Below are 27,578 nucleotides of genomic sequence, written 5' to 3' on the forward strand. Positions count from 1 at the left end.
TCAATTGACGTAGGTAAGCAAAAAGCAAATCTGTCATTGTCATTTAAATAAAATACACTGCCTTTGTCAATGGTTTGTCTCTAAAGTAATATCATAACGGAACGGAATTCATGTCTACTATGAATGGGATAGGCACCTCAATTTTAGTTCATAAAATGATCGCTAAAACAATGCACGACGCACAAACCTTTCAATTCATTTTCGATGAATAACAATATGTAGAAACACAACTTTCAAAGAGACATCCTTATGCAAAATAAATAATATGTAGGTAGGTATATGAAAATATGTGAACCTTATAAAAGCTAACAAGAAGACAAGGCAAACCCGGGCCAGCGTAAATTTTCTAGTCTATTTTATGGACCTTTACTACCTCCCCTAGTAGCAAGGTACGCGCGACGCCGCTTTAATAAGGCAAACATAAGGTCTGAAATACAAATATTATGAAGAGAAAAGATTTGGATCTTTGGTTCTTACGTACAATACGAACTCCAAAATCCATTAAAACATCTAACAAGTTTAGTAAATTACAAAGTAATCAGTGTGTTTTATGGAAAAAAGTAAAATAAGTTGATAATTATGGTAATTTATGTTCACATCACTACAAACGTCATGGTAAACAGCTGAGTGTCACTGTCACACGATTTTGTACAACAGTTGAACAGTTTTGTTTCGTCACCTTTTTCAAGGTGAATTGTTTTATTGAAATAATCAATAAAGCTGACCATAATACTCAATTATTCTTGTCCTATTGTTCCACTGGAATGGTCTACTCATCGGTTTTCTATATAAAGCGTTCAAAATGTGTGTAACTTTTACATTAACTATCACCTAATCGCACAGAAGTCATCTTCGAGAAATACATAATTTTGATTGACAGTGCTTAGCTTTGTGAATTGAATCAGTAAATTTATTGTAACAACGCGTGATTTAAGTGTGGACACATTAAGTTTGTGAATTTCTTCAGAATGGCCGAGCCACAATTAAACGGGCATCAAGTTGAAGAAAGTAAGTCCCTAACCTTTTATATAATCGCTCGTTTTTAGCACATTTGCTTTGAATGCGAATAGTTAAAATATCGATGTGCCAAAAACTTTAATATAACAACTACATTTTAAAAATCTTTATTCCCTGCTTCATCAAATAATCACAACAGTACAAATAAATCAGAAGGCAAAGCCATATAAATAAAAATAAGAAGAAACTGTATAAAACTTTTTTGTTTTCATAGTAGCTTAAGTACTTATTTTGTAGTATTAATATAATAGTTGGTAATCAATAATGCTACTGGAGCAGAGTTCAAGCTACAAGAAATAGAATATTATTATTTACAATGAGATTTATATTATGGCAGCTCCGTGGTTGCAAAATGATCAATTTCTATTCAAGCTATAGACTATAAAAAACAAGGTGTAACCCAATCTCTGCACAATAAGATGCACATGCTTGTCCATACTTTTATAGGTGTTCAAAAACCCATAATAATTTTGAATTATCTTTTGAACCAATCTTCTTGAAATTTGGCATATCTACAAAATAAGAGTCTGGAGAAGGACATAGGATACTTTTTATTCTAGTAAAAACTACAGTTCCTTTCGAATTTCCAAAATTCCTGTATTCTTTTATAGATGGTGCTATATTTGTGGGGCCAAGCTTATGTTAAAAGCTAGTTTGTAATGAATAGTAATTATAAAACTGGCACTTTTTAGTTGTTTTATGAATCTGTAACACATTTTTTTCTATAATCTATCTATCAATATCAAGTCTTCACTTTCCTTAAAAACATCAGTTTTGGATTTGACACCACATCACCACATTGGCATGTTAATACATGCACATTGTTAATGATGTTCTATTTATATTTATTTACTAGCATTTCAATGAATATTTATCATTGAAAGTGAAATAATGACCAATTCTTTAAAGAATTGTATTGAATTATATTGAATAGCTCGCAGACAAACTGCAACTATTACCTACACTATGTATGTACAGTGTACATGTTGCTTGTTAATGTGCTGTTGTCTGTACAGGCAACAGCAGAGAAACCTGACACTGATAAAGCATAATGATACACCTGAAGGTATCTGTGCTAAATATAATCAAAATTATTCCAGTGAAAACCAAGATTTTTTTTTTAAATTTTATTTGTTTTATCAAATGGTATCTTTTGTCACAAATGTGTTTTTTTTTTGGAAATTTTCTCTTGTCTTTGCCATTTGATACAACTCAGTCTCATAAGGGGTTAGGTTCCTCTGCCTAGTTGCAGAGGTCAGACGGGCGTCACTTTATATATAAAGTCAAGTGACTTACCCACTACATAATTTTGGTCAAAGTTGATTAAAGGTATTTGCCTTTACCTATTATTGATTGATGTGGTATTGTCTGTAAGTTTATTTTGGCATTTTTTCTATTTTATGTGTTATCAACCAATATAAGTCTTATCTGGTTTGTTGATTATAAGATATATTAACACGACAGAAAGAAGCATTAGGTCATTATGTCCATGATTACATCTTAAATACAATTAATCAAATATCATGCGCTCTTATCAGTCCACGCGACAGCTGACTCGTGTCTAGAATTCGCGAGATGATGTCTTAAGTAAGTTCAGCATGTTGGCATTGGCCATGGATGTCGTAAAGGCGATTAAGGGATGATCGTACTAAAAACACAACTATCAATTGAAACTTTTTTGACTTTTTTTTACAAAATATGTGCACATTTTGTAAAAAATAAAGTTAAAGCAAAAAAGACAGTTTAATAGAGAGAAAAATCAAAATATAATATGTATATTATACAGAGAAGTCGTGTTCAGCGTGTGTTTTCCAAATATCACGCGTAATATTTACTTTTTTTTACTGATAAAATTCAGTCCAAAGTCCTGTTTGATCACGGATTACACAAGTGCAAAGTACAATTTCGCTTGTTAGTCTCACTGAGTCACCGCCTGTGCCTGTGCAAATGTTTTTTTTTTCTACTTTTTCTATGGCATAGTCGTAAAGATTTCTTGTATAATTACTTAATTCTGTTTTTTTTCTACGCTAATTTTATTGCCAGAACTGTTGATAAAATTGAAATTTTATATTTAGAGGAGTTCTTGTAAGTTAGAAGGTCTATCGAAACTAATGTGGGAAGGAGAACTTATTTTGGCTCTTACCTAGTTAGTTGATTGTAGTACCTAGTTTAATAAGATAAAGTGAATGTGGCCTAGTAGTTCACGAACCAGTAGCAGCATATTATGAGAGTCTAAAAGAATATTCTATAGAGCCTTTCGGGAATGCATTACTAAATATTGTTTTTTTTTTTAATTTTAGAACATTTTTTTATCTTCTATCGTCTGTTAATTTGGCGTATCTATATGTTTGCAAAATATCATGCGTGACGGTGTGATCTGTATTTACTTATCTCTTACACATATATCTTTATATACATACTATCATTATGTCAAACAAACGAACGTGGTCCATCAGTCTTTTCAAGATTTTTGGCTCTGTCTACCCTGAGGGAAATACATAAAGACGTGACATATATGTATATGTATGTATAAAGGTACTTATCTCACGGTCCAAAGTCCATTTGATCTGGGATTATACAGTACCTACAAAGTACAGTTTCGTCAACAGAACATAGAGTTTCGCCCTTGCAAATATTTTATAAGTTTAATTCAATGCTTTAAAAGATATATTCTTGCATGATTTGATTGTTGCAACATTTTTACTTAATTCTAGGTTTTTACCTCTATGAGGTAATCTTTATACTTTTAAACTAACTCATTGATCTATGTATTACCAATCATACATATTATGTTGAAATTTACCAATATGATTTGTTGGAAATACTTGAATCTTAATTCCATCATAAAGCCATAGCTGAACGTGGTCTTTAAGTCTCTTCAAGACGGTTATCCCTGTCCTCCCCGCAAGGGATAGAGACGTGACGATATTGGAGAGTAGGTACCAACTATTGAATTAAATACAAATAAAAAAGATTTCGTGAAATTCGCAAAGGAAGGAGAAACACAAGTTTGATTTATATGAAGAATACAGGTATTATTATTCATGCTCACAAAAGCTAAACTTGCCCTAGGTTTATCATGAATGTACCCCATAATTCACGTGTGTCGATATTAATATTTTTAATGGAAACCAGATTATCATACTTATTGTTTGTTATCTACGAGTGCTAACAGTTCTGATCGGATGTCATGATAAATATAAATAAATATATACATATACATATACGGGACAAATTAGGTACACAGATTGAGTCTTGAAGTTCGAGACTTGTGTTACGAGATATTAACTCAACGATAATATATTTTGTAATATATACTTAGGTATATATAAGGGTAAATATATGCTATTTGAATTTCAATGGTCTTTAGAAAATGTTTATGTTAAACTTATAATATTATTGTTTCTCTATGTTTAAACAATAAATAACATGGCCTTTTATCTGGCTCACATAGTCTAATCACGATAATTGTTTAATTTAAAGCATTATTAGCTTAAAAAGTTAAAAATGTATACTCCTCTGGCCTTCCCATTCATGCATTATAATGATTGAACGGCAATATACTTTAAATACGTATACACAAATATGTTTTTTTTTTAATTATTACTAACTGTTATAAATATCGAAACATATTTAATCAAAATACATTGTAAAAATATTTTATAATATAAAAAAAATGAAACTTGTTTTCATGTCATGTTACAAATACGTCACTTCATCTGGCGAAACTCTAAAGAAGAAAAATTTCACTTAAAATAGACCCGTTTTTCCCCCAAAGGGTAAAAAACGGATATTTAGGTTTCAGCCGAAGCTTGAACCACCGTTGAGATAACGCCTTCTCAATTCGTGTCAATCTACCCTCTTTTCGCTGCGTTTTTCTCCTTCCATCGCAGTTTTGTTTCGTGTTGTCTCTTTCTAACATTTACAGGGCAGCGCTCGGCTGGGTGTTCGTCAGTTTGCTAACCTACCTAAAGCCGGCAAGGCCTTAGGTGGTGGTTCAAGCTTCGGCTGAAACCTAAATATCCGTTTTTTACCCTTTGGGGGAAAAACGGGTCTATTTAGGTGTTCGAGCCTTCGCTTGAACCACCGTTGAGACGTGTTTACCATCTGCCGGCGTTGCCCAAAGCGTACTGTGAGGTAATTAAGATACACTTAAACAAAAATACAAATAAAAAAGAATGCGTATGTTACCATCTGTCTATATTATTCGAACACAAAACAAACTTAAATTTTGATTTGATTATGATCATATAACAATAATTATTATTTCCCAAAATAAAATAAAATTAAATTAAAATTAACTATAATACCATAATAAGTGATTATTTTGCGACTTCAGTAAATTATTTTAATTATGTTGTTATCGGTGAGAAAGAATCAATTAAAGTATTATTGACCACACGTAAACGTCCTGGAATCTCTTTAAAGTAATGATTTAGGAAAGTATTCCTACTTCGCCAATTGCCTCTCTTTAATACTTCTTCGATATTGAATCGGTTACTGGTCCAAATGTCTGAGGCTACTGCAGCTCGGAAGCTACCTGCAGATGCGTCTATCCTGGCTTCCTTAAATACAGTTCTGATCCATCCTGCTATAATAGAGCGTGTTGCGCCTTTCACAGTGCCCCGTGTCGTGATGAACAAGTTATAGACATTTCCCGTTCTTCGTCGTGATTGTGACACTTCTATTAGTTTTCTAACCCAAAAGACCAGGTCCAAGTTTTTATCCTGTCGCGTCGCAGCGCCTAAGCTCTTTATCAACCATCCTGACTGCTGGTAGGTTGTTGAGTCCGTCTTAGATCCAAAGCTTGGATGGAATAAAATTCCTTCGTCAGTATCTTCGAAAGCATCTTCTTTAATACTAAGAAGCGTTAGGTCGTGAACCCTGCGACCTGAGGCCAAAAGCAAGAGTGTGGAAGTATGTCTAGATACGGAGAAGAGATTATTTTCGTCGAAAGAATAATTTTTTAGGAAGTTCAACAGGTCGTCTATTTTCCACGATAAAGGTTTCTTTATAGGTGGCCTTTGAGCAAATTCCTTTCAATGCATGCCTAACGAGCGGATGGGAGCTTAGATTATTAGATTCGTTCGGGTTCGAAAATGTGACTATCACCGACTTATGCAAGGCAACCGTTCTGGCAGCTAGCTTCTCTTCTGTAAAAAGATGACACAAATATTTGGCTAGGTGTGGAGGACTTGGATTATCTATAGAGATATTTTGCAAAGTTGCCCATTTTCTCCATTTTGACCATGCTGGTCTGTATGTTTTCAGCGTTGAGGGTCTCCATGATTTTTCCAAAACTTGTACCTCGTTTTCATTCCAATTTTCTAATTGACCGCTCCAGCCTGTATCTTCCATACCACTAAATTTAATTTGTCTACTTCTGGAGGCGGGCGATTGGTTCGCAGATCGATTAGATTCGATTCCAAATTTTGAATTTTGAGGGGGGGTCTCAGAGCCCGTCTCTTTAGTTCTGGTTCCCAAAAAGCTCTCGGCCATGTTGGTGTTACCAGCAAGTATTGTCCCCGTGATGACTGTAAGTGGCGTAGAACTTGAGGAATCAACGCTGGTGGAGGGAATATCCAGCCTAACCTGTACTGCCACGTCCTGCTGAAAGCGTTCGTAAACTGACTGTTCCCGTCTTTTGAGTCTTCGCTCACATAAGCTGGGACTATAGCGGATTTCTTCGAAGCAAATAGATCTATTTCTGGTCGGCCTAGCTCTTGAAAAATTTTGGCCAGCGTTTCTCTTCTGAGGTGCCATTCCGGAAGGGACTTGGCTCTCGAGAGTCCGTCGGCTATTCCATTGTAATGCCCGGGAATATACCGTGCTGTTAGGTGACACCGTCGTTTCTGGCAAATTTCCATTATACTCGCTGCTGTTTCTAGTAAGGTCAAAGATTTTGTGCCTCCTTGCTTCATAACGTAAGCTACGCTGGTGCGATTGTCGGTTTGCACGGTGACTGATTTCCCCTCTATCTCTAGTTCTATTTGTCTCAAAACTTCGAGAATAGTCCAAAGTTCTTTCTTGTTGCTGTGCCAGTTTTGTTGACTGAGAGTCCACGTACCGCAGAGACGACGGCCGTTCACTACGGCCCCCCATCCCGTGTCTGCCGCATCCGTTGTTATGAATATTGACGGCGGAGGATAGTGAATTGGCGAGTGCTGATGTGCGTTTTCTAGCCACCAAGCAAGGTCCAGGAGTACTGAGTCCCGCATCGCGAATTTTATGTGCCGCTTTCGATTTGGTAATCTTGACGACTCTCTTTGTAGCATTCTGCAATGTAACCGTCCCAGCGGAACCACGAAAGAAGCGAAGTTCAGTTTGCCGAGGATCACTTTGGCATCCAGCCAGCTCCAACGTTTTTCCTTGATCAGTTTTGCAAGGCTTAATTTTAATTTTTCGGTTTTCTCGATTCCTAGCCTTTTCTGGTTTAGCTCTGTGTCCCATGTTATACCTAGATATTCTACTTTCTTTGAGGGTACCGCTGTAGATTTTTGAAAGTTGATTTGCCAACCGAGATTTCTTAAGAATGTCACTGCAAAGTCCATTTGCTTGGACAGTATTTCCGGGTCCTTGTGAATCAGAAGAAAATCGTCGAGGTAGACGACGATTTTGAGGCCTTTCTGTCTGAGTTCGTGAGCGATCCAGTTTGTAAGTTTTGCGAAAGCCGCCGGTGCACTGGACAGCCCGAATGGCAGGCAGGTCATTTGATATGTCCTGTCTTCGTATGCTAATGTAAGGAATCGACGATGACTGCTTGCAGCTGGTACGTGAAAATATGCCTTTGATATGTCTATCTTCATCATATAATCGTCCACATCCAAATGAGTCGGAACATTTTGATGACTTATAAGTCGAAACTTTGGTGCCATTACGTATTGATTCAATTTTTTCAGATTCAATATGGGTCTGTTGGTTCCATCTGCCTTTTTCCTGAGGAAAAAGGTGGACAAAAACCCCGTCTCTTGGCTTGTTTCCTCTAAGGCTGATGACGTTAACATCTCTTCTATCTCTTTTGTCATTTCCGAGGACGATTTTGTTTGGAAATTCGAGACGTTTACCTTTGACAAGCGAGTTAGAGGTGGTTTCTTTAGGAATGGGATTTTGTATTCTTTTATTATGTTTAAAATATTCGGTGGAGCCGAGCTCCAACGGTTTAAAAATTTTTGGAGCCGCCCCGCTTTGAATGTATCATTTTTTATCTCCACTCCCCCTTTTTCTTGAAAAAATATTTTGCTTTCTTGAAGAGTCTCCACCTTTTTCTTTATTTGTCACGTTCCATTTAGCATTATTGTCATTATATTTCTTTTTCTTCCAGCTATTGGAGTCTATCCAGCCTGTTTTTGAGATGTCTCTTTTTCGAGATCTATCGTGTGTGTTATTAAATCTTTGATCACTATACCCGTATTTCTTTTTCGTGGGAAAGAACTTATGGACACCACCTTGTTCTTTTACGGCATCTGTTAAGGCCTTATCTGCAAATAGATGCGTGTCCGAAGGGGGTATGTCGTGAAGTATTTGCCTGAGAACCCTGTTGGTTGGACGATATATTGCTCGTCGATGCTGTATAACCTCAGCACGACGTCCGCAAACATATTGAAGGAGATTGTCGGATACCTTTCGAAATTCAGAGTCTGCAGCTAGGAATTCCTTGCCAACTTTATTTCTTTCATGGTTAGGCATTTTATTTAGCAAGATTTGAAAGTGTTTTCTCTGTAGAAGCAGCCCATTTGTTATAGCTCCCAATGTCATGTCAGCACTTTCCAAAATTTTCACCGATTTGTATTGAGGTGTTGCTCCTGCAAGTACGTTGTTGGGTTTCAGAGAAGAAAAGGCTGGGGCAGCTTGAAACATTTTTTGCGTGTCGGCATATCTTATATTTTGCCAGCCTTCTTCCCCAAAACGTTGGCATATAATACCTTGTTTTAGAAGCTCTGGATTAGCTTTTGCAACTTTTGGTTCTTTTTCTGTGGTAAATGGCGAGAAATCGTAAGAGCGCTCCCTCTTCTTTGTAGGGGGCTCTTGGTTTGTAAGATCGTCTAGCCTACGCTGCGCTTCTGCGATTTGTTGTCGTAGGGTCGACTCCTCAGAAGCTATACTTCTAGAACCAGAATTTGTAGAACAGGAGGCAATTTCCATATCTTCTACCGATTTTGTGCTATCTGTCATCGACTCAAACGACTCATTCGATATGTTGGTTTGGTTTGTGCTCTCACCGTCTCGAGTGAGGAGTTTCTTAATATTTTCATTTTGCTCTGAGGAAGCATTCAACAGTTTTCCAAACATTTCCATTTGCTTGTTTAGGACAGAAAGAAGGACGTCATTATTACTGCTAGAATTATCAGAGCGTTTAGGAGGTGAGCATTCCTCGGTAAGTGGGATAGGACTGGGTCTTTTCCGATTAGTAGGCGTATTGAACTCTTGTTGCGGTGAAACCGACAACCGTAACTGTGAAGATGCTCTGTCTCTATTAACCAGTTTAGGTTTCAGCTCTCGCACGGCGTTCATGAAGCGCTTGTAGTCTGGAGCGTGAATCTTTTCCATGATGCTGTGGGGAGCATATAATAGTGCTCTGCCTAGTGGCCATTGTAAAAGTTTACTTTTTATCTGTCTGAAGCGTCTTTCAGACAATGAATTTGCAGATGGGTCGAAGACTCTTGCTAAATCCACAATAGGTATAGCAAATCTTATTTTAGCATCTACTTTCTGCGTTATTTCATCTCCAAAGATATCTTGAAATGAAAGGTTACAGACTGCCCACGTTCGCCATTCAGAGGGAAAATGTTCATCGACGGCCGCGACTAGGGCTCGGTAGGAGTCAGCATCTTCGTCTTGACAGGGCATAGATGCTAGTTGCCCCATTGGTATGATCTCATCCATGATCTGGAAGTGATGAGAAGTGAATTGATCAACAGACGTCGAATCGTAGGTCGAATAAATTGCTTCAAGTCGAGACAGTTACTCCGTGATTCGACACGGTGACTCATTCGACGTCGCGTCGAGTCGTTTATGCGACAGTATGCCGAGTCAAGTATACGACGCCGTGTCGAGTAGATTAGGGCGACGTGTCGAGAAGCTTATTCTAACGTCGAGTTGATTTGGTATGTAACCAGTAGTAGGAGGCTGGCTCCTAAGTCGTCGCTGGACCAAAGGGTGCCGAGCGGAAATTAATACTTGACTCGACGCAATAATAAGTGAGGTGATTTTACTCACCGCCAGTTCCTCTATAGACACAAGTTTACTGCACGAATTCTAAAAGCGTACTGACGAACACCCAGCCGAGCGCTGCCCTGTAAATGTTAGAAAGAGACAACACGAAACAAAACTGCGATGGAAGGAGAAAAACGCAGCGAAAAGAGGGTAGATTGACACGAATTGAGAAGGCGTTATCTCAACGGTGGTTCAAGCGAAGGCTCGAACACCTAAATCGCCAATTTGTGTTTTGATCTTGAACTGGGCGCGTCGAACAGTGTGAAGTTAGTAGCAAGCTAATGGTCTTGAGCAAAACTTAAATAATATTGCGTCAGTTTACGAATGAATTTGGGAGAGCGTGTTTTTGCCACTCGTTGGAGTATTTCCTTTGGTAAGCATATGTTTTCGTATTTTATTGTTGGAAAACTGTTTATTAGCACAATGCAAGGTTTATTGTGTGTAGATGTCATGTGTTACGTCAAACTGTGGTGCGAAAATCGAGTGATGTTATTTTTGTACGTTAAGTACGATTTTGTCACTTCTCTGGCGTCACTTCTGTGGCAAATTTCATGCCAGAGGAAATACATGATCGCCAGAGAAGTGACGAAATTCTGTTTCGTTAAATATCTTAATTAGACGGCTGATTTGGTGTAATGGTTAAGAAGTTGGTCATTACGCCTGAGGTCGCGGGTTCGATCCCCGCACAGTACAAACATTTGTGTGCATGAACGTGCCTGTAGTGGGCCATCCGCGGGGATCTCGGGCCCCAGGTACAAGTATTCTGCTACGCAGATGATACGCTTGTGGCCGAAATACCTTGGCATCATATTGGACCCACGGTGAAACTTCGGGGAGCACTTTAGACAGCTAGCTCCACAATTAGTGAGAACCGCATCGGCACTCAGCCGGCTGCTCCCCAACATTGGTGGGCCTGGTGCTACATGTCGGCGCCTATATGCAGGTGTAACACGCAGCATGGCGCTGTATGGGTTGCCGATATGGGCGGATAGGCTCACTAGAGCCTATCCGCCCATATCGGAACAGGGCCTTGCTGCGACGACCACAGCGTGTGGTGGCCATACGTAGATACGTATGGCCACCACACGCTGTGCTTGCAGATGCAAGGCCTACACCACTGTGGCGTGGGCGGCAGCCTGCGCTCTGGCTGGTACCCCACCCTGGGAACTGGACGCTCTTTCCCAAAAGGAGTTGTTCTGGGAAAGGAGGAGGAGGGCGGAGATGCCTGAATTAGCGGGAGCGGCTGGTGTAAACTTGGCTGTGGTATTGCGGGAGCGATAGAGAACTCCGAATTCAGCCATTGTACTATCGGGGCGCTCCTTCCATCGCTTGACAACTGGTTGGACCGACGCCACGGCCAGGTGACATTCAGGCTGACGCAGGTAATGACCGGACATGGTTGCTTCGGTCATAACCTGCATCAGATTAGAAAAGAGGCTACTGAGGTCTGCCATGAGTGTGGGGAGCCGGATGATACGGCCCAACATACTCTGGCAGAGTGCTCGAAGTGGTCGGATGAGCGGGCCATCCTCATGACCGCCTTAGAAATAGGGAACCTCTCGCTGCAAAGTGTAGTAGCTGCGATGCTGTGCTGCAAGAGGAAATGGGAAGCAGTGGTTTCCTTCTGCGAGTACGTCATCTCGCAGAACACGATCACTTTATCGTGCGCGCCTACTGCCTCACTAGGGTCACTTCCCGACCCTGGGATGGAAAGGGCGGCCAGCAACTTACTGGTCACCTATTACAGCAAGATTCCCGGCACAGAAGCGCCGGGCAGCCTGAGAGCATCGTGGTGAAATTCCTGCGATCCCATGATGCAAAATCATCACCCTCAAAATGGCAAGAAGGGCGCACGGAGGGGTTTTAGTGGGTAGGCTGGTTTACTAGGTGCCAGGAGTCCCACACTCTCCCGGGTGTTGACCCGGGGTCTTGTCCGTAAAAAGGATTTCCCCTTCGATAACAAAAAAAAAAGTATAGTAAGTTCAGTATTTGAGTATAAAATATTTAGCTACACAAAAATTGTTGATTCTGATCTGAAAATGAAAGAGTTCATTTATACTGGAGACTGAAACTTTTAAGTTGTTTAAATAACCTCGAGACTGAAAGGTGTATCATTAAATAGTACTATTGTTTTGTTTTGTGAAAGAAGAGTATATTTTTTTTTAGTAAGTTGGTTAAGAATACAGTGCTTTAAATGTTACAAACTTAGAATTTTGTGATTGTTTTATAATAAAAAAACTATTAAAGGGTAATATTTACTGTTAATTTCATCACAGATGAGACTGATAAGCAGAATATACTTCATTCTGTTATTTTAAATGGGCATTGAAAACTTAAGCATTAAAAAATAATAAGGTTGCATTAAGAAATTGTGAAGACTGAATGTGCCTTATATAATAAAAAATATTCTAATACAATAATTTAAACGTGTTTAATTTAATATAAGTCTCTTTACTTGTCTTATAACAATGGTGTGTCACTTTCCTGGTTCAATTTGTCACTACTCTGCCAGTAGTGTCACTCCTCTGGTAACACATTTTCCTCTGGTACTTATAAAACACCAAAATATGAGAAATTCTTCTGGCCTCCATCATTAAAACTTTAAAAATAGTGTCAAATAGAGAAATTATAAATATTAAATAGAATGGATTAAATTTCCTTCTGGGACACAAAAAAATCAAATAGCGTATATTCACCCATAAACATTAAAGACCCAAATATCGTTTCTCATCATGCCCTCGCCGGGTTTTGAACCCGGGACCTCCGGCGTCACAGACAAGCGCACTACCGCTGCGTCACCAAGGCCGATGATAAAATTATACAGCTTTGAAAACAAAATGTCATGCCCATGTCATTACAACTATTAGATAATTGAAAATCGTATTCCGCGCCTATATTTGATTGATCTATAAAGGACGTCTTGGCAAAGAATCGGATCAAGAGTACTCGAAACCGCCGAGCTTGCGCGAAGAGAATGTGGAAGAAGCGAAAGAAGTACCCCTGTCTACCCTCTCCGGGAAAAAGGCGTGATTTTATGTCTATATAGATTCGCCACCTTTGGGGCTATTGTTAAAAATATAGACACCGGTCTTTAAACTTTTTAACTATAAAGCTCAGCTTTTTTAAGAGTAATAATTTTCACTGAACCATAAACCTGCTGGTACTGCCGCAGCAAAGCACACATATTCATCTTATAATGTAATCTCATATTTTGTAACGTAGTTTTAATTAAATATTTTAACGATTGTGGTGTTGCTACAACTATAAAATTAAACTATTTATAATCCCAGTTTAATCAAAAACCTTTCACTTCCAGATCTGCCTCCCGGTGTGACTGTGGAAGAGGTAGAGATCCCAGTTCCCTGGGGACACGTCGCGGGGCGATGGTGGGGGCCACGGAACGTCCAGCCAATCATAGCCATCCACGGCTGGCAGGACAACGCCGGCACTTGGGACAATCTGATACCTCGTCTGCCGGTCACTACATCAGTCCTGTGCATTGACCTCCCAGGACATGGCTTTTCATCGTACTATCCCACAGGAATGCTCTATTATTTGTTCTGGGACGGTATCGTGCTTCTCAGGAGGATTGTCAAGCATTTCAAATGGAGTAAAATATCGCTCATGGGACATTCCTTAGGGGGAGCACTCAGTTTTATGTACGCGGCGTCGTTTCCCGATGATGTTGAGAGAATAATATGTATTGATATAGCGAGCCCTGCCGTGAGAGAACCAAAAGTTCTAGTGAAGGGCACTGGAGGTGGAATTGATAAACTCTTGGAGTACGAAAACCTCAGTGAAGATAAAATTCCATGTTATGAATATGATGAAATGATCGATATTGTTTGCGATGCTTACAAAGGGTCGGTTTCGAGGGAGAATTGCCGCATACTAATGAAGAGAGGCATGGCCCCCACACCAGTACACATGAAGAAGAAAGGTTATTTCTTCAAAAGGGATCCTAGGCTTAAGGTCTCTGGTCTTGGCATGATGTCGATCGAGACAGCATTGGAATACGCGTCGAAAGTAAAATGCAAAGTCCTCAACATCAGAGCGATTCCTGGACAGAAATGGGAAAGGTTAGACTATTATCTGGACGTCGTGGAAAAGCTTAAAGAGACTGCCGATGTGAAGTATGTTGAAGTGGACGGCACCCATCACGTCCAATTGAACGCACCTGAGAATATATCGGGTATTATAGAAGAATTCTTAGAAGAATATTAATTTGTTTTAAATTGAAATGTGATTGTGATATTCAATGTGATGGGGGCACGCCACTTAGTGCTTTGTAGTGAGTAGGTGAAATAAGTCGATTGATTACACGACTGCTTTAGTTTGTAATTTCAAATGAGACGCAAATCATCGAGGGGCTTAGTCAATGATTAATATGTATTACTTAATGTATTTTAACTTCATATGGGTTATATTATGTATGTGAAGTTCATATGGTGTGGCGTATTCGCGTGGTTATTTTTATAGATTTCTAGTATTGACTAGAAACTAATAAGAATAACCACGCGCTCATATTATAGTTACAGTAAGCTCACATTAACAATGAATTATCACCATAGTACCCTATGGAAATAATAGCAATTCCTATACATAGCATTTGTATACACGTCAATGGAGTAAGATTTACAAGTGACTGGTTGATAATGACGGAACCTGATGATTTTATTTAAATCTTAACATTTATTTAAACAACCATAACTTCGGTTGTATTTGATTATATTTTTCTATTCTTGATCGTCATAGTTTTTGTGTTCGTGTTGTGAATTTATCATTACTAATATATGCAATAGTTGTTTTGTCTATCATGCATTAGGCATGTGATACACTCACTTTATCAGTTTTAATTTATACAAATTAACTTGGATCCAAGATTGTTTGTTAGAAACCTTCAGAAACGATATTTTGAGGTATAGTAGGTACATTATTATTATACAGTAGGTATATTATTAAACTTAATATGTTTTGTTATTATGATTGGATAGTTTATTGCAAGTAACCATGACTTGCAGTAAATATCTCTGGTGATGTTTCTACTTAATTGATTTGATTCTTACAAAATATCTATTTAAACTTTACCTATTACATTTAAAAATATACAACAAATGGACTTAATGCTTTATGGTTTTACAAGTTTCATTTTTTGTAAAGTTCAGTTTATTAACAAAACAACTTTCCGAAGTTAATAAAAAAAAAAACCATTTCCCAAACAAATTCTTGGGGTTATTGTTGTCTGTTTAAAGTCATTTGTTACGAAACCTACCTACTATTTTAGATACAGTATCAAAGGTGTTTGTCAATAAGGTGCCTATTCAAAGGAGCTCAACAATTATCAAATAAAACTAGTCAAATGTTGTACAGCGCATGTAGGGTTAAAAATAAAAATGTAAGCCCATCATTAAACTTTATAGTTTTTTGATAATTCAAGTCTTTAATAATTATAATTTACAGTTCATTAAAAGTTATTAATAACTATAAATCCATGCACTTTTGACCTCGACCGTACAGTCGAGCACATATAAAGCTGCTTCATTTATTGAAATAAACCTATGCGGCCGATGTAGACATGAGGAAGGGTATTCTTGCCTCCAACTCTACATAAATTTTTGAGTAAATTGCTAGCCCTAAACTTAATATTGCCTAACCTTGAATTCATATGGTGATTGAACAACACGCTATCGCTATAGCATGATTTGCTAAAGAGAGAGAAGCATGATATGATATTTCATGCATAAAGATTGTTTTTCTTTACCAAATCTTCATGATTCTACCAATGTTAGTATGCATTGGTTTGATGCAGACATTACCCATAACATTACAGAGCATGTCTAGCAACTTTGTCACTGGAAAAGATGTTATTTATAAAAATATAGGTACACTAACTTTGTTGCACTTAATTAGTCTATGCCCCTGATTAATGCAGGTCATGTATTGTTTTCTGTAATTTGGTAGATTAGCAAATCAGTCTTTTTTTTAATGAATGTCGTTATAAGACGCCTCACTTATCTTTTTGCTCCTTGTACCTATTTCCTTTGCGTAGACACGTCTAGTCCACAGGTCGGTCATAAACAGTCGTAAAAGTGGTTTTTACGATAAAGATACATTATGCCGATAAAGTTTTTTATCAGCAAAACATTAGTAATATTAGTACCTAATTCGACAAATCGTGCTGGATTATAGTACGATCATTGAATATATTTATTTTGCTTCCTTTAAATTCATCAATCATTTCACGCAAGCGCTTTGTTTATGGTATTTGATAAAGGACCCTGCGTCTTGGCCTTGCTTTGGAAATATAAGATGAATTTTTCAAACTAAGTTTGGCCTGCTGCTCTTTTATAATGCATTTCAACAATATTTTTTTGTCTCACCTGCATTGTCACAAATATGTATATGCAGGTTGACATAACAATAAAATATATATTTTTTAAATTTATTTAAGTTATTGACATTTTGTTAATATACGTATATTTCTACTTATAAAAGAAATCATTGAATGGACTTCATAATTTATAAGTTTTATTGAGCTAGATAAAATTGCTTTTGAGTCAAGCTCGTTTTGCTTAGAGAATATTGAAAGAGGAAATTTCCCCGTAGAATTTTATGGACAAACATCACCATACAAATACACGTTTATAAATCCTTTCAAGTTTATCCGAAGTCTAAGTCACAATAGACATAATGTCTATTGTCTTTACATATTCTATTCTGTGAATTTTCATGTCACGGTATTTTTTCTCATCATCATGCGGATTTTCGATTTAAAATTCAAAATTATAATTTATTCAAGTAAATACTGGTTTCATTCACAAGTTACACGTTATATCTTGTGTTATTAAATATAATTTTGTGGTTGTATTTGCAAATCTAAAAATAAGTGTGCCTCATCTTTTGTTTCACCAAGATTAAATGATTATAAATGAATATACTTGACGGGTCAAGTAACTTTTCATTTCATTATCATTATTAAAATATAAAGATGTGTTTTGTTTATTGTCCATAATTTTTTTTTGCACCATTTTTTATACAACAAAAAATAAATGAAATAAATTTATGTAATAATCTATTTTCCCAGTTAACATGTGAAGTTATAAAACTGCGATATAAAAAAAATATAAATATTTTTTAAAGTCACAACTGATTTTGTCTAATAAGTACATTATAAGTTGACTCATTGTTTATCCAATACTTGTTTTTTGTTATTTATAAAAACATTACCACATGTCTGTTCTAGACAATGCTGTTAAAAAAACAAAGTGTTTCAAGCACCATTTTATTTTTAACAAAGAAAGTTAGACTTGTAAAACTGACACAAATATATGGTATGTTGAACATTATGTTTGATTACAAATCCTCAGGCACGACCTTGTTAGACAGTCCTGCAATTCATCTGGCTTGGTTATCTGAAAAAAAAAACATAGGTCCATACATATAGTTACGTCTATATCCCTTGCGGGGAAGACAGGGCTAACAGTCTTGAAAAGACAAAGGCCACGTTCAGCTGTATAGCTAAATGATAGAATTAAAATTCAAATAGTGACAGGTTGCTAGCCCTTCGCTTACAAGACGAATTCCCAGTTAATAAGCCCCTCTAGTCGCCTTTTACCAAATCCACGGGAAAGATATGGAGTGGTCCTATGCTAAAATAAAATAATATTATATTATAAAGAAGAATAATATAACCTATGTTAAAACAGTTTTATATCTTAAAAAGACTAGTAAATACTGGAATTTACTTTTCATTATACATATTTCAACTTACTTCCAGAACATTCTCCTTATGAGTATCACAGCGGACGACCAACTTATCACCAATAGCGTTTTGTTCCAGCAAATTTTCGTTGATAGCTCGCCATATATGACTAGCCGATTTTAACACGTTCATGTTGCCAAATATGTAGAAACCTATGAAAAACGTACGATAGATAAGATACAATAGAAAAAGGAAAATTACAAAAATATTACATTACAAATCACGTTTATAAGTTACACCTGCGCAGAAGTCTTAGTTTTGTATGGCGCGAAAATATTTGAGCGGTTGAGCCAATCAGAATGCGCCTTTTGAACCCGCGAACTGAACTGTTCGCTATTGTGAACGAGATAACAGGAGACATTTTGTGATTGGATTTTGATAAACTCAAAATCCAATCACATGTAGGTATTTGTAATAAAGTCGTTATTTTCTTGAGTTTTTATTCTATTTGATTCGGTGGTAGAATAATCTTTTCTGCGCCCTCGAATATTGCCTAGGCGACTTATATAAACGTATTACTTATATCATACTGTAGGTATATTAATTCGATTTTTTTTATAAAGTACTAGCGACCCGCCCCGGCTTCGCACGAGTGCAAAATTCGGAAAAAAATATACATAAAAACCTTCCTCTTGAATCACTCTACCTGTTACAAAAAACCGCATCAAACTCCGTTGCGTAATTTTAAAGATTTAAGCATACAGACAAACAGACTAAAATAGCGACTTTGTTTTATACTATGTAGTGATACATACGACAGTACTTGTACTTCTAGTTGTGTAAAGTGATAATTGGGATACTAAAAAAAATACCTTCTTTAGCTCGAGACAAGGCCACACAAATTCTGTTAGCGGCCGCTAAGAATCCAATCTTTCCGTCTCTGTTGCTCCTCACTAGGGACAGTATCACTATCCTATTCTCTTCGCCTTGGTAGTTGTCCACCGGAGTGACTTTCACGTTGTTTAGTAATTTGTGGTTTTTGCTCATCTGGGAATAAAAGATATTGTTAGATTAAAGTTTGTTTCGATATTAGCTTTGGGGTAATTTCTAGAATTAATTAAATTCGTCCTTAAACGATGCCTACAGTTATCTAATTCTAAATTTGAAAGAGAGTTTGTTTTATCCATCCTTACATCAAAACAGGCCAATCAGGGAAAGTTCGTTTCTCATCATGTCCTGACCGGATCGAAACTGAGACCTACCGTGTCACAGACAAGCGCACTACCGCTGCGCCACAGAGGCCGTCATAATGTATATGAGATAAAGTAAGATACTAAATTTTCTTAGATAGAATTGCCGTTCTGTGAACCGTAAAAGCGGCGCATCTAAGTGGTAATACAGTCAGCCTCATATTTACCTCTTTAATAAGGGAAACTTGACCGGTATAAGTAGATAGAATAGTGATTTCTTCGCTTTTGTACTTCATCTCTCGCAAATAGTTAGCTAACGCGACGCACCATTTTGCTTCTAACGTGTGTTTGTGGCTCCAACTGTCTTCGAGACCCTGGAAAGGTTATTAGCGTTGACGTAGATAGATAAATAAAACCATTTATTGCACCATAAGAGTAAACATACAAAACAGATAGAGATGATACAAAGGCGGACTTATCGCTAATGCAATCTCTTCCAGTCAACGTTTTGGTAACGTAGAAAAAAATGTAGATGTAGTGTGGCTTGAAAAAAAGTGAAGCATCGTAATGGCGGTATTGTACGCGTGTGCGAGTGACAGAAAATGAGATAATCTATGACGTAATGGCGGCCGATTGTCACACTATTGGTGAGTGTGTGCGTGAGGCGTGCATATATAAAGTGGGCCGACTTACTATTGGTGTTTCATTTTGCCGCATAGTAAAACTCTGTCTGCATTTTTTTTCTTAGTCTATGGTAATAGAATTTATAATATAGAATCCTACTACTATTATAAAGGCGAAAGTTTGTATGGATGTATGGATGTTTGTTACTCTTTCACGCAAAAACTACTGAACCGATTACCATGAAATTTGGTATGTAGGTAGCTGAAGACCCAGAATAACACATAGGCTACTTTTTATCCCAGAGTTCCCGCGGGATTGATAGGGTTTCCATGCGGACGAAGTCGCGGGCGGCCTCTAGTTTATAATAAAATGTAAAGTTTGAAGGTATTTTGTAGCATTAAGAGGTTTGCAATATAATGTAAAATGTGGCGTTATTTATAAAATATTAATTTAACAGGGACGCCGTGAAAGTTCGACTGAAGTAAGATATGAACGTGGATGAAACGAAAGAATTGAAATTTACTATTTCATGTCGGTACATTTCTAATATCCATTACCTCGGAATCTTCAAACACATCATGTGTGACAAAATACAAGTTATCCCTCATCCCTCTCACACTGGGATAACCGTACACTTTCGGATGGCTATCCAACTTCTCATAAATCGCAGGTACGAGCAGTTCAACGTAATTTGGTCGCATTCTACGTTGCGTGGTCAACGTTCTGGCGTGTATACCGTTGCGTATCATACGTTCGAATAATGATATTTCCAAGTTGTAATCTCTTGCCAGCTTGTAGTGAGCCGCTGATGGTCTTAGTTGTTTGTGGTCACCTGTAAAATGAAATATAAATTAACTAGCGACCCGCCCCGGCTTCGCACGGGTGCAAAATTCGGAAAAAATTATACATAAAAACCTTCCTCTTGAATCACTCTACCTGTTACAAAAAACCGCATCAAAACCCGTTGCGTAATTTTAAAGATTTAAGCATAGAGACAAACAGACTAAAATAGCGACTTTGTTTTATACTATGTAGTGATTACAGACGTAAACATATAATGTCTTACAGAGGTCGTGTGGTTACCAACACTTTAATAGAATAGGACCTATCCATCTGTTACCCGTGGATGTCGTAAATGGCGACTAAAGGAATGGCTAATAAACTTGGGATTCTTCTTGTAGGCGACGGGCTAGCAACCTGTCACTATTTGAATTTCAATTCCATCATTATGCCATACCTACAGCTGAACATGGCCTTTCGGTCTTTTCAAGACTGTGAGAATCCCGAAAATATATTAAGTGTATATCTACATTATATTTGTACTTACTTAATTTAAATTAAAAATAAAACCGCGATTATTATTCGTTAGTCATCTTTTTAATTTAATATCAGCTCGGGTTAATATTATTCTGTGTAAACAATTATGTGCAAGGTCACTTTGGAACATTGCTTACATCTTTGCCTCTCGAGGACTCAAGTTCGATCCTCGGTTATATCATGATTGTAAATAATATAATAATACATCAAGTTAGTTTCGTTCCTTCATAAAGTATCGTTGAGTAAGTATCCCAAAACGTGAGGTCATTCATACATAAATAATCATTCCCTTACCAATAAGTATGAGATGTTGACAATGATACGTCAACGAAGCCACGATGTGAGCTTCCAACACTTCCGCCGCTTCTTCTACAAACACTGGAAAAAAAGACAAATCCTTTTTAATTTGACTTTAAAGTTCTTAAATTAGTATTTCAATGTCCCAAACAAAATTCGCAATATAAAGTATTAACTTTGACGTATTCAGTTGCGAACGAAAATTCAAACCAAATAAATTAAAATTTGTGAGCCGAGATGCAATTTCTATTTTCTTTTTTGAGACTAGCCTCTGCCAGATGCTTTTCTAGATACACATAGTCACGTCTATATCCCCTGCGGGGTAGACAGAGCCCACAGTTTAAAAGTTTTTTTTTAAGATTATTCAATTTCAATCATTTCAATTAAATTTATTCATATAACCAATATGACATTGCATTCGAATACGCTGCTTAAAAACTAGTCAATAAAGTTTTTTCGTTTATTTTATTGCCAAAAAAATAGTCAAAGAATCACGATTTCTATTACAATTTTTTGATTAAAATCTTCAATCAATGTGACCACTCTTCAAGTTCTTCCATAGTTGTGTTTGATAAAACCATAACAGAAACTCCTCACCGATAGGAGACAGCAGTTTCTTCATGAGGTCGTGTCTCCTGGCCGCAGTGGAGGTGGTCACCCCCACCACTCTCGTCGTCTTCATCACTTCGCCATCAATCAATCACTCTTTAAGCTCTTCAGTTGTGTTTGATAAAAAATAACAAACTCCTCACCGATAGGAGACAGCAGCTTCTTCATGAGGTCGTGTCTCCTGGCCGCAGTGGAGGTGGTCACCCCCACCACTCTCGTCGTCTTCATCACATCGCCATCAATCAATCACTCTTTAAGCTCTTCAGTTGTGTTTGATAAAGCAATAACAAAAACTCCTCACCGAAAGGAGACAGCAGCTTCTTCATGAGGTCGTGTCTCCTGGCCGCAGTGGAGGTGGTCACCCCCACCACTCTCGTCGTCTTCATCACTTCGCCATCAATCAATCACTCTTTAAGCTCTTCAGTTGTGTTTGATAAAGTAATAACAAAAACTCCTCACCGATAGGAGACAGCAGCTTCTTCATGAGGTCGTGTCTCCTGGCCGCAGTGGAGGTGGTCACCCCCACCACTCTCGTCGTCTTCATCACTTCGCCATCAATCAATCACTCTTTAAGCTCTTCAGTTGTGTTTGATAAAGTAATAACAAAAACTCCTCACCGATCGGAGACAGCAGCTTCTTCATGAGGTCGTGTCTCCTGGCCGCAGTGGAGGTGGTCACCCCCACCACTCTCGTCGTCTTCATCACTTCGCCATCAATCAATCACTCTTTAAGCTCTTCAGTTGTGTTTGATAAAGTAATAACAAAAACTCCTCACCGATCGGAGACAGCAGCTTCTTCATGAGGTCGTGTCTCCTGGCCGCAGTGGAGGTGGTCACCCCCACCACTCTCGTCGTCTTCATCACATCGCCATCAATCAGTGTGGCTACTTCGTTCAGTTCCTCGTTGCAAGTATTGTGTTGGGCCTAACGAAGTAAAGTTTAATTACTTTTAATTTCGAGTCAAAAATTTTGTGCGTGTGTGGCACCAAAATGCCGTTTTATCGCGCGCGAAAATCTATCGCTGTCTCGTTTCACGCCATATTAAAAATCGAAACAACGATAGTGTTTTTAACCGCAGACCGTAAAAGTCAATCAAGGGAAAGCTTATAAACTTGACATTTTGCTTTTAGGCGGTGAGCTAGCAACATGTCACTATTTGAATCTCAATTCTAATATTAAGCCATAGCTATTTAACTTTCCTCTGAAAACCCTCTTGTCATCAGTCACAACTTTCCGAGGTTAGCGCATACATACAGGCAGAGAAAATGGGGGACTTTATAATATATTTATTTTATCGAGTCTTTCAAGACTGCTGGCTCTGTCCACCCCATACGGGATACAGACGTGATTATATGGACAGCTGGATTAATAATATGTAGTGATAGTGATTGTGAGTGGAACCCATTACTTACCAACAATTCATCCATTTTTGTCAGTAATTTGTTCTTGATCGGTGCTACGGCGTCAAAGTAAATCCTCCATCTTTGTTCTGTAGTCAGTTTGTATAAATTGTCCACTTCAGATATTTCAAGGCGTGTGTCCGGTATAAATGAAATATTTTTCTGTGAATGAAGTAAGTAGGTAGTAAAATTAAAAAGTATTAATCCTTTTGTCTTTTGGCGTGAGTTCTTTGATAATTTACGAGCCCTAGTTATCTTCAGTTCATTGACTTGCATTGAGTCAATATTTTTCTAAGTCTGCTCCTCTATGGAATTTGAATAGGTATATGTAAAGTCTATTTTGTATATATTAAAAAAAAAACTATTTCGCGGAGCTTCGTTCCCGTGGGAATTTTCAAAAAGCAGCAAATATTACTCCTAAAGATTTTCTGTGTCAGTCCAGCAGTTTATGTGTGAAAACATTACAATATACAAAAAGACAAATAATTCCTCTTTAAAATATCAATGATTAAATCACCTAGTTTTCAAATGAATACAAGTATTCGCTTATAGAGACACATGTTATGTTAGTATACACTTACTCTGAAACACGCCAACCGCCTCTTAACCTTGTCTATTTGTTCTTCTAGTTTATCCATCATATTTTCAAGCACCAACTGGTCGTCAGTCACATCCTTCACGTATCTCAGACTGTTCTTCATCGAATCTATTTCTTTCAAAGCCCACTTCTCAGAAAAACAAGTATCAATATTATCATCTGTTGTTAGTTCATCTAGTCTCTCCCACTCTTCCAATTCCTCCTCTTCTTCTTCAGTTTCATCAAACAACCATTTCAATACAGGATCATCTTTTGAACTACTCTTGAGTTCATAGGATCGATCACCAATTTTGAGATAGTTTTTAATAGTTTTGTATGACAGTATCTCTTTCTCGCATTTTTCTATCTCGCTCTGTAACTCGGTCATTTCTTTGAATATCCGCTCCAATTCAGATCTTTTGCCGGCGTATAAGTAAGAGTATTTCGATTTGACTTTCGTCCTCAAATTATTCAAAGTAAACGGTTCCAGAACTTTACTTTTACTCTGACTCCCGAGTCTAACAATATTTTTTGTCACTCCCAAAATACCCTCAAGGAATTGATCAAGGGCGTGATTCGTGTAGCATATTATCAACATGGGCGTTCCTTCTAGGGACAAATTTTTGAGGAGTGTTGACGCGATTTTCACTCCAATAAACGTTTTGCCGGTGCCAGGTTGGCCTTGGATTACTGCGAATTCCCTTGTTAGGGCGAATCTGTAGGCTTCCATTTGGGAGCTATCAAGACCTAGATCATTGGCAGGTGGCCATTGATCCTGGTCTAATACAGGGAAGCATATTTCTCCCGGTTTATTCGCATCGTCTACTGTGTAGATTGTTTCTGTTGTTAAATATGATGGTGGTCGGGTTTCTGGCTGAAATTAAGGTCAAATATTCGTAAACAATTTTGTATGGTCGTAAAATCGTGTGGCAATCTTCATATTTAGATAATTACATGTGTTGGTTTTCCTGCAAAGGTTTCGAAGGTCAGATGGGAGTTGCTTCGTGTAAGAACCTGCCTTTCCTAATTCTGGAGCATGGTCATAGGAGCACCCTGGGCACTTCTGCTCATGTGTGTCAAGGGAGAGGTGAGGCTAAACAGGGACAAACGTCAGTATGAAGAAGGAGGTACATGAAAGATATGGAGGAAACTGTAATTTATTTTATTTTACTGTCTTCGAAAAACAAAGACATCCAACTAAATTAACATGAACTAAAATAGCAGATGACCATTTAAATGTTTTCACATTAGTAACCATAACTTAGATAGGCAAGAAATTAATACATGAGACAAGATTAACATACCTGAACATCAACAATATATCTTTTCATTGGAAAGTCATCAAACCTCGAAAACTTCTGCAGGACCTTCAAAACTCTATGGTACGGTTCAAAGAACACCTCACTTTCCACCATCAGATACGGCTGTGTGGATACAGTTTCAGATACAGGGCTTTGAAAAGACACAGCTACCTGAAAGATATTGAACTCTTCGAATTAACTGTATAATCATGTAAGCCAGCTTAACATGGCCTATCAGTCTTTTCAAGATTGTTGTCTGTCTATATGTATGTATCATGTAAATAATGAGAGCCTTCCTAAAGTAAAGTGCTGGGAGCCACACGGTACAAAGCATGAATAAATAAAATTCCATTTATTGCACACAAAAAAAAACATGATAAACAGTTTAACATAAATTAGGTGCTGCGCAAGAAGGTGTCTTATCATATCTGCAGAAGCAATACTTACATATCCTTCTGCAAGCAAGTTCACACTCGAATCTAGTACAGTTGCGCACAAAATAGTCTCGAAATTGTCGCTCGTAAACAAAAGTAGCGAGCCGAACATCAATTGCTTGCTGTGTGCAAACTTTTTGCTGTCAACTGTACCATGATTGTGTCTCTCGGCCCATGCAATGTTGATCAAATGACCGACTTTGTTGTTGCTAACGAAAGTACGCAAAATCCGCACTTTTGGGTACACTCTGTAAGTATGAAAATTAAATTATTAATAGACAAATTAAAAATTTTCATATTTTGTTATGACAATAAAGTTTTGAACATTATTTCAAGTTAAGTGAAAATATTTATAGGGTGCCTCTGATAATGTATTTTATAACACAAACAAAGGAAATTTTAATAAAAGCTTAATAATGCAATAACTCTGGAAATTAAACAAAAATTATTCTCTGTGTACTCTGTGTTAAATTTAAACTAATTTATTTTAAATATGTTGTTTATGGACCTTTTATGAATCCAATAAGAAATTACCTGATGTTCTCATGCCTTCTCTTTGATGGATTTTGCATATATTTATCTAGAAAGGAAACAAAATATAAATTTGAAGATAATTCATAAATAAATTATATCATTTCTGTATGTTTTACCAACTTATTCCTTCTCTCAAGGGTCCGAAGCAATCTTCTCTTAGCAACTTGAACTGTAAGTCCAGGTAATGTTCTACGCTAGGGTATGCTCCATTGATAATGTTAGGTTGAATGTTTAAAAGTGCTTCCCCAAATAAATCATCTCTTTTGGGAAAAATATGAAGATTTTTAAAACTGTTTGGGTCAGAAGCCATCTCTTTGCCTTTTGTTGACATTAGTTCAATGGAATTCTAAAAAATAGAAATAAATTTAAGTTTCAAACTTTAGTTTTCGCTAACTGTTATATGTTGGCTATAATGTGCAGAAATCAAGAATAGGGCTTAGCCTTTTGCGCATGCAATTCATAAAAAAATTTATATTATTTAAAAATATCACGAAAACATTAGTATTCATTTAATAAATTTTTGGAACATACTTTTGAAACAGGCAAACTACATTTTAACTAATAATATTTAACACATGATACAGACCTCACTGATTATTTTTGACAGAGTCAATTTAGCTTCATCAATTCTACTAAAAATGTCACTACTTATTGTCTCCTTATGCTTCTCTATCACACCTACAGCACTAGTATCTGATATTTCTAACAATTCATAAATTTCTTTCATAAAATCTATACTATGACTGCCAAAATTAACTATACCTTCACAAAGCGCAATCAAGTCACTAAAAAACAATTCGACATCATTCCATAATTGAAAATTACTTTTTTTTTCTGAAAGCCTAACAGCTGGTAATCCAGCTACATACTCCTTCAATGAATTTATGAAAATAGATTTTTCAAGTCTCGTTTTCAATTGGGATGCTATTCTTGACTGCTCGTTGGGTTCAAGTGATTTATAAATATTTGCTAACACTTTCACAATCAAAACAATAAAATCTCCTTTCAATTCAATGTCTAGGAGATTCCAAAATCCTGGCCTATGTGACACTTCTAAAGTTAACGCAGGAGGTTTCATTGTCGATATATCTTGTAATCTTTTGAAGCCTATTGGCTTCTTTTCTGTAGTTTGTGGTCTTTGAGTTGGTTGAGGGTCCGGTTGTAGTTCTTCATCCGCGAACGGATTAATGTCGGTATTCGGTCGAGTATCTTCAATTAACGTCCCATCAAACCAGTCTATACGTAGCGAAGGTTTATTAATTTCACCCATTTTTACTTAATTTAGAGCCCACCTATGCAAATAATATCTTGTTTATAAACCAATTCATTTTATTTTTTGCACTCGCTAAGCACCTCCACTGACA

The 27,578-nt window shown here is 37.2% G+C and overlaps 2 protein-coding genes across 2 annotated transcripts; one reads left to right on the plus strand and one right to left on the minus strand.

Moving 5' to 3' along the window:
* The first annotated feature begins 637 nt into the window (after nt 1–637).
* On the plus strand, nt 638–17,571 carry LOC106129270 (probable serine hydrolase). The gene is made up of 2 exons (XM_013327781.2): nt 638–1,008; nt 13,547–17,571. The coding sequence occupies exons 1-2, from the start codon at nt 969–971 to the stop codon at nt 14,452–14,454; spliced, it is 948 nt and encodes a 315-aa protein (XP_013183235.1). The 5' UTR covers nt 638–968; the 3' UTR covers nt 14,455–17,571.
* Nucleotides 17,506–27,578, minus strand: LOC106129269 (NFX1-type zinc finger-containing protein 1). The gene is made up of 14 exons (XM_013327778.2): nt 26,801–27,578; nt 26,335–26,560; nt 26,215–26,260; nt 25,694–25,928; nt 25,250–25,417; nt 23,950–24,819; nt 23,381–23,530; nt 22,745–22,892; nt 21,358–21,441; nt 20,304–20,578; nt 19,350–19,496; nt 18,805–18,979; nt 18,002–18,144; nt 17,506–17,642 (listed from the first exon to the last, which is right to left on the minus strand). The coding sequence occupies exons 1-14, from the start codon at nt 27,482–27,484 to the stop codon at nt 17,574–17,576; spliced, it is 3,420 nt and encodes a 1,139-aa protein (XP_013183232.1). The 5' UTR covers nt 27,485–27,578; the 3' UTR covers nt 17,506–17,573.

The sequence above is a fragment of the Amyelois transitella genome, chromosome 13 (assembly GCF_032362555.1).
Source record: "Amyelois transitella isolate CPQ chromosome 13, ilAmyTran1.1, whole genome shotgun sequence".
Taxonomy (NCBI): domain Eukaryota; kingdom Metazoa; phylum Arthropoda; class Insecta; order Lepidoptera; family Pyralidae; genus Amyelois; species Amyelois transitella.